We start from the raw sequence: 9834 nt of genomic DNA on the forward strand, positions 1-9834 counted from the left end.
GTTCATCATTCTCGTCCTCATCATCATCACCCTCATCAGAGAAGGGTGTGTCATCTCCACACTCATCACCATTATTGTTATAATCACTATCATCTTCTTGACTCTACGCATATGCCAGATCCCGATTAAATATGTCGTCTTCGGCAATTGAGTATAGGTCGGGACCTTCAAGTTGCTCGTTTTCACTGCACAACCAATAAAATAATGAGTTTCTCAAATTCATCCAAATATTACATATAAACTTTATCACTTCACTTACAAATCATAACGCGCTGATATCCCATGATGCACATTATCCTGTTGATGATGACTCCCGGATGGACCACCATGATCCAACACACCAAAATTAGGCATATTCCAACTATCTGTTGGTTCATAACTTGTAAAATTCATATCTGGCCGATACCCCCTGTGAAATATATAAGTGTTAATATAAATTCAATACATAAAAATAAACATCGTAACACAAAGAAAAATTAAAGTTTATCACTCGGCTTGTGGATTATGATAAACTTGGGGAGCAATTATATCGTCGCTCCTCATTCGCCCGTGGAAATAAGTTTAGATCTGGACGAACTCTTTCACCCAGAACCTGTTCAGATAAAACTACTCCAAAATAACAACCCGATGATTGAGGGATATTCCTACTTTGTGGAACCTCATTATTGAGAACGTCTTCGGCCTTGACGTACATTTCCAACATTTTTAGCATAAGAAGTTTCCGGTGTTCATCCGGAGTCCTCAAAATATCTGTCAGAGTTTCATCCTCTTCGATGTTAAACTCAACATAACAAGCAACTCCTTGCGGAGTAACAGAATACGACTATCTTCCGGTTACTTTAATATTCACCGAATGTTTGCTCACACTCATCCTTTTACATAACAACGATATCAATCTATCGTACTCCATTGTAAGTTACAACTTAACATGACAATGTAAAGAACAACTATAGCGTACTGAGTTATTCTCTACCACAACCTCACCCCCCCCCCCCCAAATATAATGAAACCCTAATTTTTTGCTCTTCGGACATTATGCCAAAATGCAAAATAACTTAAAGAACAAATATTTAAGAAGACCGGAAGGATACTGAATGAATTTTTATCAAATTCTGAAACTCCTTAAATAAGAAAAAACCAGTCCGGGAGGTAAAATAATTGAGGTGTAGTGCATGCATAATAGACGCTATATATTTAGCGCGTATTTTGCATGCACTATACCCATATGAATTATTGGTGGGTCAGTGCAAATGAATTATTGGTGGGGCAAGACATTTTATATATAGCGTGGTTATTCACCGCGGTATACCTTAACGGATGTCGTTAAGGTATAGCATGGTGAATAACCGTGCTATATATAAAATAGTACCCAGTTTGTTTTTTTGTTTACCTATTTGGGTCGTTTGAGTCCAAAAGAACCCCACTTTGGTTCTGGACTCCTAAGTGGGAGGTAAATATAATTGTTCAAACTAGATGGGGGTCTTTTAACTATCATAAACAAGAGGGTGGATACAATAAATACGCAATTTCTCGGTTTGCCCCTCAACGCATTCCTCGGTTTGCGAGACAGAAACTGGATATTATTAGAGCCTAATTTGCGATAATAGGATAAAAAGGAAATAAAAAAGAATCAAGAAAAGGAAAAAGAACGTGTTGATCAGAAAAAATACCTTTAGCCTCTTTTCTCTGTTGTATCTTTCAGGTAGGTATCTATCTGATCTCACCATTAAATTTCCACTAGACCCTGAATCTGAAGCCGAAAAAATCAATTGAAGTAGTTGCTGTAAGGTAAAAAGCTAAAGGGGTTTTAATCTTTAATCATTTTTCTCATTCTATTCCTTTGAAATTTGTTATATTTCCTTAGTCTATCAGTTTTTGGCTTTTGTGATGCTTCTTCTGATGACCCTTTTGAGCTGAAAATGACTCAATTTTCAAGAATTGAGGAATCCACTTGAAAAAGTATTAAAGATAAGTGTTTTTACGATACCCGCAATGCTAATTTTCAAGACTCCTCCCTGATTAAAGTGGAAACACAAGAAAACTAAGGATGGGTGCTGTATTTGTAGCTCTTTTAAAGTTGGGAGCTTTTTGGGTACTTTCAAATATTTGTTTCTTAAATCCATTTTCCGTGAATTGTTCGTTGGATTGTTAATTTGTTTGTTTTTTTTTTTTTTTTTTTGTGTGTATGTGTGTCTTGTGCCTTCAATGTGACCTTAGTCATTTAAATTTCTGAATAGGGAATTTATTTGGTCAGGACCTTACAGTGTTTTGAGTGTTAAATGGCAGCTTAGTGCACTAAGCTCCCGTTGTGCGCGAGATCATGGGAATGGCCAGATCACATTTGGTCTAGTGGAATGGCCGGATCCCATTTTACTGTGCACAACCTTACCTTGCTTATCTGCAAGGGCTGTTTTCACTTTCCACAGCTTGAATATGTGACCTCCTAGTCATACGGCAGTAACTCTTACAAAGTTTGGTTTATTACATGGATAGAGATGGATTAATCAATGTCTATGGACTTTTCGGGGTCATTTGGTTCAGTTCTGGGATATCCCAATTTGATTATAGTTTTGGGATATCCCATGGGATTATAATTTTGGAATATCCCATTGGATTATCTATCCCACCTCCTATACGGGATAGCTAATTGCACCATTTTGGTATAAAATTTATGCTAGTATATACCCACAATCAAACATGGGATAACTATATTCCCAAAGTTTATACCGGGATTAATATCCTTATCCTGGTAACCAAATGACCCCTCGGGATAATGCTACTATGCGTGCTCCAATATATGTTAAGGAAAATAATTTACAGTTACCGTTTAAAAAAAAAGTCAAGGAAGATACTTGAAAAACATCATTGCCATGAGTTCCATGCACGCACAACTGCGAATTTTGTCAATGATCTTTTAAACTGCCATTTTCCCCAACTGATGTTTTGGGAAAGGTAGAACTTAGAAGCATTGGCAAAATACACGGCTCCTCTTTTGGAAAGGGAAATAGATGGGATTTCACAAGGTTATTTGAAAGTGACATTAGGTGAATGAGGAGAGATTTATTGCTTTCTAAATTGTATACCATTGGCACTGCTTATGTATTTAAGCACTGTGCCAATTGGTAGTCCGATACTATATTTTCTTGCCTTTTAAAATTTTCTAACATGGTATTGGATCTAAATAGTGTCAATACCAGATGGCTCTGCTAAGGTAGTAGAGCTTTTACTTTGTTGCTATTGCTAAGTATATATAATGGGAAAACAGAATAAGTGAAAATGAGTTTCAGTCAGAATTCTTCTCTTAATTCATTAAATCTTCATTGTGCAAAGTATTCATTTACTGCCTTATGGTCAAACTGCTGGATTACCTACTTCGCTATAGGGCTAATTCTTGTTCTTCAGACCAGTTGGTTTGAGACGGGAAGAAGTGGCATGCCAATTGTTCTTTGTTTGGTAAACCTGTGTTATTTGTGGAAAAGGTGTGGATAACTTTGTGAGCCTTTTACAGGTTATTCCATCAAGATGAAACCTGTTTGCCCTTTTGTTAGAGCTTCCAGACCTGATGACACTTCTATTAAGAAGCCTGGTGAAAATCAAAATAAACAGCCGGCTAGCCAGGAGAGCAAGCCTAAGCAAGAGTCTGGGGAATCTGCAATTGTGTCACCCAAATGCCCCTTTGGATATGGCCAGGAGACCAAGCCTAAAGAAGCGTCTGGAGAATCTGCAGTTGCGTCACCTCAATGCCCCTTTGGATATGGCCAAGAGAACAAGGCTAAACAAGAGTCTGGAGAATCTGCAACTGTGTCACCTAAATGCCCCTTTGGATATGATTCTCAAGCATTTAAGCTGGGTCCTTTTAGCTGCATGATTTGTCAGGCACTTCTTTATGATTGCAGCAGATGTGTGCCCTGTTCTCATGTATTCTGCAAGTAAGTGAAAATTGAGACCTCTTACTATCTTTCTACTTCCATGCATGCATGTTGTTTCCCTCTTTAAAATCAAGAAAGGGAAATTTTTTTATCTGGTCACTTTTCAATACTGCCGCTTGATGGTTATTGTTTGGTAAAACAGAGCATGTCTCTCGCGCTTTAAGGACTGTCCTTTATGTGGTGCTGATATCGAAAAGATAGAGAGTGATATGAATCTTCAGAATGTTGTTGATCGCTTTATTGAAGGGCATGCGAGGATTAAGAGGTCTCAGGTTAATGATGACGAAAAAGAAGCAGAAGAGAGAAAAACTGTTATGTACGAGGATGTATCACTAGAACGGGGAGCTTTCCTGGTGCAACAAGCCATGCGGGTAACTTTTAAATATCTTGTCATTCTCTAGAGTGAAATAGCTTGACATTTCTTCACCAGTTACTAAGCTGATATTATCCTGTTGTTTCTCTTTCCTGCAAGCTCTGACGTTTAGCTAGTGAATTGTTTCACCACTTCGGGTAACTGTTGGCTTTTTAACCTGCAGGCTTTTCGTGCCAATAATATCGACAGTGCAAAATCAAGACTTACTATGTGCGCAGATGATATTCGAGGACAGCTAGAAAGGCTGGGAAATACATCCGAGTTGTGCTCACAGCTTGGAGTGGTCCTTGGTATGCTTGGTGATTGCTGGTGTGTCCTTATCCTCGTTATCAACTTTACCCTTTCTTTGGTCATTTAACAAGATCTTCTAGTGATCATGGGTAGCAAAGCTTTAACCGATCTTTAGAAGTTTTGCACTTTAAAAAGAAAAATAACTTGAGTTGTACTGCAGTCGAGCAACAGGGGATGCTGCATCTGCTGTCATTTACTTTGAAGAGAGTGTCAATTTCCTTGTGAAAGTGCCCAAAGATGATTTAGAGGTAATTGTCGTGAATTGATGTGTACTTCTATCTGTATATGTAATCTGAGCTCTCTAACTCTAAAGCATGATGATATATCACATACCTCCTCATACATGACTGTTTTCCTTAATTCCTTGCGGATGTTTGCAGATCACACATACTCTTTCTGTTTCGCTTAATAAAATTGGAGATCTTAAGTACTATGATGATGATTTAGAAGCTGCAAGATCACATTACATTAAGGCGTTGGATGTTCGCCGCAATGCCATCAAACAACAGTCTGCACCATCTCAGGTTAGCAAAACCTTTTGTTTTGATGAGCACAGCCGAACAATAATGTGATTTTGGAAGTGTATTTATTTGTCAAAGAACCTGTATGACGTGGGATATCACAAATAATCATATTATGCCCCACAAAATGTGGCATCTTTAGACATCAGAAGTTTCTTTAGGCATCTTTTCAATTCCTTATATCTAGTGGTCTTCCCGTTGAAGTATTGAACAACCCCATCTCTTTCTGCACATATATTTGGTCGTTGAGCTGTTACCGGCTGAAGGTTTCTGGTACCGAGAGGGGAATGACCACGATATGTCTTTTCTGTTTCTTTTTTTCTTTATTTATTTTAAAGGTTAAAAGGGGAAATAACTGTAAATTGTGAGGTTGCTGTTCGAGCTAAGTATGAGCTATTGCTGTCTGAAGTCTGGGGAGTGTGGGGTTGATGATACATTTTTGTTTTTTTGAGCAGAAGGGCAAGATGGTTGCCCAGATCTGAAATTCATGTGAAAACTCTGCATGAGCTCTGTGTGGCTCAGACCCTGCTGGTGCTGGTGGTAGATGTACTACCCAATAAATCATCTCTGATTGTTGTCTCATTTGGAGACATGCAGTTTGACCTTGATAACACGGCTCTTTCTTTGCCAGAGGACCTTAAAGAACTTCAGTTATCATTTATGAGTAAAAGAACTTCATTTATGTGCTCTCTTGCAGGTGGCAATTGAGGATAATTATATCTGGATAACATGGTTTTGCTACTGTTAAATGAAGTTTCATGCATTTGATATTGATTGGGACTAGTCAAGTATTAGTAGCAGCACTAAGAACAACAAATCTCGCACTTATCATTCACCGATGAGTATATGATCCGACTAGAAAGCCTTAGCAGACATGAATCTGATATAAATATAATTATAATAACTAAATGTTCACCTGAATTAGTTGGCATTTTCTATACGAACTCATAGGTCCCATTACGTTTTTTTATTAGCCAAGTCCGCATTGACTCCGAGAGGTTGCAGGTCTTTTAGGTAACTTCCATTAGGAGAAGAAAACGTAGGGAATGGGAGGTTGCACCGCTAGTTCTTATGTGGGTATTATGGAGAGAGAAATAGGAGAACAGTTGATGAGGTTGAAAACGATTTTGTACATTTGAGGAATAGCCTTTTGTCTTTAATTGCTTTTTGGTGCACCCTTAAGATTCTATGGAGCGGTGCATTTCGACATAACCATCTCGATGATCTTCTCTTGCTTTTTCCCCTGTTTGTGTTATTTAGGATCTCTGGATATGATCATTTATAGTCATTCAATACCGCTCATCCATCTTAATATCCCCATTTTTGCGAAACTCATTATGTAGATATGTTTGTCTTTAGCAACCCAACAATTAGCTCCAACAATTTCCCATTTTTGGAAATTTGAGTTTTATATAGTTATCGCAATTCTGTTTTATGTCACTTCACCATCTTTCTTCTTATGGAAGCTAAACTTGCAATTCATATATTCTATCCTACCTTTATCATCGTGAAAAGTTTACTGTCTAGAGTACTTCATAATTCCTGCTATTCATTGACTTCCTCAGTAGTTTCGTCAATTAATAAAATACATCTACAAATAACTACCTGTTAGCTCATCTGTAACTAAAGTAAGCAAACACATGCTCAAAGTAGGTTTTAGGTGATTGGACTGTGATTGCAAAGGATATTTCTTACAGTTAAGTTGAATAAATACTCTTCATCAACCCAAAGAAAAGGTTGAATAAATGATATAATGCTCTTAGTAGGTTGAGATACAAAAGTGAAGTCCTAAATTGATCTTGGCTGATTGCCTCTAATAGGGGAGAATGAAGTGTCTAATTGTCATATGTATCATATGGTGTTTTGAGAAAGGGTGATGTATGGAGAATATCAATTTTTTTAGTCGGAAGCTTCTCATATGATACGGTAAAGAAAACAGTTAACTGATTTCTTAATTGCTGCATTTGAGGGAGGCAAGAAAACATAGTTTGGCAGGTCTTCTGAATCTTGTGATGAGATATATGTCTAGAGATTATCTAAAGATCTTCATTCATGATGTTGGGAAAGCTGAAATAAAAGAGCTGTCGTTTGTACAAAGCTGTTTTTGTCTCCTTGAGAAAATTGTACTCAGATTATCTCTTTACTGTTCTCTATAATGGATGAGAAAGACACAAAATGGTGACACCTTAATTGATCTTATGGGGACCATCTAAGTGAAATGATCTGATTTACATAGTCATCTATTGGTTGACATGGGCAGGTAAATAGGCCAAAAAAGGTTTAATTTAACTAATGAAAAAGAAAACTATGAGTCAGCATATCCTCTCTTTGGTTCCTATTAGAACGCAAACTATTCAGAATTGTTTTTGGTAACTGCCTTGATATGATCTTGTATCATTAACTTTTGTCTAGAGAGCGTTCTTGTGCTACATGAGAACCAAGATAGAGCCATACTTTATCTAAAAAATAATCAAGATTCCACTATGATAGCCGGGGAACCGAGATAGAGCCATTAGCTAGAAAGCATGGAAACCGATTAGCTAGAAAGCATGGAAACCTACTTTTGGGCTGCACGTTTCCATCCAAATATGGACACCAATCAAACACTACTGGGACATGCTTAAGATATATTAAATATTATGAATTTGATAAATCTTGTAATCCATCTAGGATGTATCACTGTATCAAAAACACAAGTTATAAATACCATACAGATATCCTAAATCAATCAACCGTATCCTTGAATAACTGAAACAGATAAAACAGGAATCTATATATGCCTTTATTCCAGAGCGCCTAATTGATATTGAACGGGAGGAAGCAATTCCTGATCCCTGTGCTAGTGCTACGAATTACAAGTAAATTCTCCTTAGGTTTTTAAACCCACCAATGAAACTTGGAATGATCCTTTTCATGCTATTTCAGCAAGATGTCACGAGTTCGAGTCCTATCTTATGACTAAGTCTGGTGTTTAAGTGGAGAAGGTTAGAGGGACAAGCAATTATCCACAGAGTTTCGAAGCTGGTTTTGTCGGTTTTCAAATATAAATTCTTTAACAGCAAAGATTCTGGACTTGTTGAGTTTAATTTGCTCCTCATAGGCCATTGAAACCCATGTTGAGAACCCTCCATTTCCACTAGCCCTTTAACTCAGATTGTAACTTTTATGGACCCAACAAGTTAATTCCTTTCTAGAACCAGAATTCAGCTTTCTCCACAAGGAAGTTTAACAGCCATTTTATTACACTAATAGAACCCTATGTTCAATCAGGCTTTTACAGCAGCATTTCGGCTATATGGATTTCCCATTCTTTAGTTTCTTTGTCTGACATTTGGCTTTGATCATACGGGATCTGCTTAAGTTCTTTAAAATCACTTCTATTCCTTAATAACTTTCATCCGCTTTTCAATAAGAACTCTCTGTTTGACTCTGGCTACAATTGTTGATTCGGTGATGTGTTGGTTAAAAAGGAATAAAAAGAAATGGAAGAGAAGAAGAGCGAGAATACGGAAAATTAGATAAAAATGGAGAATATAATCGGGCGGTCTCAGAGAAATTTTATACTGCAAGGGTATCTGATTTGACATGTTTGCCCTACTCTCAATATAAGGGTCTACGAAGCGCTTTAATGTTCAGCATACTTAATTCTTCTGGCATGCTTGTGCTGGAAAAAGTTCTACTTTGCCATCCTTTGTGAGGGGTAAATGATCTTTATGTTGAATAGGACAGGTTTTGGCAGAGTTCTCTCTCTTCTTTAAAATTTAGCTTAAATTTAGGAAAATTCGGTACTTTTTATGTGCAAAAACAAGAGATGCTGATTTTCTTGCAGACTTAATTCCCTTTTTTCTTTGGTCAACAATCTTGCTTCACTTAATTCTCTTTCATAATTTCATACCACAGATCATCGATGTAGCTACTTCCCTTGCAAAAGTTGCTGATGTTGACCGGAATCTTGGGAATGAGGATGCAGCAATCGATGGATTTGAAGAAGCCATAAAAATGTTACAGTCGTTAGAACTAAATCCTGAAGAAGCTAGCCTTGAACAAAGGGTATTACTCATTTCTTCTTCATTTAATCCTTTTCGCGTTCGCTTTGAATATAGTCAGCGAAATGATTGTGCCGTTTCTCTGCTTGCTTGCAGCGGCTATCGGTCCTCCAGTTCCTGAACAGCCAGATGGAAAATAAACAGCCTGTTTCAAGTGCCTGAATGAAGTCTTTTTCCAATATAGCATGAAGGATACTTTGCTTGTTAACTTTCCTGCTGGTTTGAAGTCTATATATATTGCAACTTTAGTTTAGAGGCAATCTCAGATACATTTTATCAGTGTGTAAATGCATCTTAAGTGATAAGTTCTGACAGATCCCCAACTGCTATACCAGTGGCAAGTCAATTACAGATAACTGTCGTTTTCTCTTCTTTCTTTTTTTAAAATAAAATTTTTGGAGCAAATATTGATTCTTAAGATGGATTAAAAGTTTTGTAGGATTCAATTGTTTTAACAGAGATACTTTTTGTATTGATTCAATTATTTCTTAGATTTTTCAGATTGTAGTTATTATTTTTCACAATTTACATTAAAATCTCTATTACTCATATTAAGAACTCATTTACAAGGGTGAAATTAAAAAATAGTAGGATTTACAACTGGTCGTTCAAAAATAGCTCAATTTTAAAAGTAATTGAAATTTAGCCATTTTTCATGTAAAGATAAATTTGAG

At 36.9% G+C, this 9834-nt stretch overlaps 1 protein-coding gene across 3 annotated transcripts; it reads left to right on the forward strand.

Moving 5' to 3' along the window:
* The first annotated feature begins 1544 nt into the window (after positions 1 to 1544).
* Positions 1545 to 9516, forward strand: LOC107782443 (protein NCA1). 3 transcript variants are annotated; one of them, XM_016603327.2, is made up of 8 exons: positions 1545 to 1788; positions 3509 to 3929; positions 4072 to 4300; positions 4466 to 4611; positions 4754 to 4841; positions 4974 to 5117; positions 9015 to 9164; positions 9257 to 9516. In XM_016603327.2, the coding sequence occupies exons 2-8, from the start codon at positions 3523 to 3525 to the stop codon at positions 9320 to 9322; spliced, it is 1230 nt and encodes a 409-aa protein (XP_016458813.1). In that variant the 5' UTR covers positions 1545 to 1788; positions 3509 to 3522; the 3' UTR covers positions 9323 to 9516. The 3 variants fall into 3 exon arrangements, with proteins under 3 accessions (XP_016458813.1, XP_016458814.1, XP_016458815.1); XM_016603328.2 differs by having other exon boundaries at positions 1545 to 1702; XM_016603329.2 differs by lacking the exon at positions 1545 to 1788 and adding an exon at positions 1873 to 2092.
* Positions 9517 to 9834: the final 318 nt, after the last annotated feature.

Source organism: Nicotiana tabacum, chromosome 6 (genome assembly GCF_000715075.1).
Source record: "Nicotiana tabacum cultivar K326 chromosome 6, ASM71507v2, whole genome shotgun sequence".
Taxonomy (NCBI): domain Eukaryota; kingdom Viridiplantae; phylum Streptophyta; class Magnoliopsida; order Solanales; family Solanaceae; genus Nicotiana; species Nicotiana tabacum.

What these genes read in the sequence shown, in the direction of transcription:
- LOC107782443 (XM_016603327.2), top strand. Translation starts at nt 3,523, where the DNA reads ATGAAACCTGTTTGCCCTTTTGTTAGAGCTTCCAGACCTGATGACACT. An exon ending in TGTTCTCATGTATTCTGCAA is followed by an intron (nt 3,930 to 4,071) that starts GTAAGTGAAAAT and finishes TTGGTAAAACAG; the next exon opens with AGCATGTCTCTCGCGCTTTA. An exon ending in AACAGTCTGCACCATCTCAG is followed by an intron (nt 5,118 to 9,014) that starts GTTAGCAAAACC and finishes TTCATACCACAG; the next exon opens with ATCATCGATGTAGCTACTTC.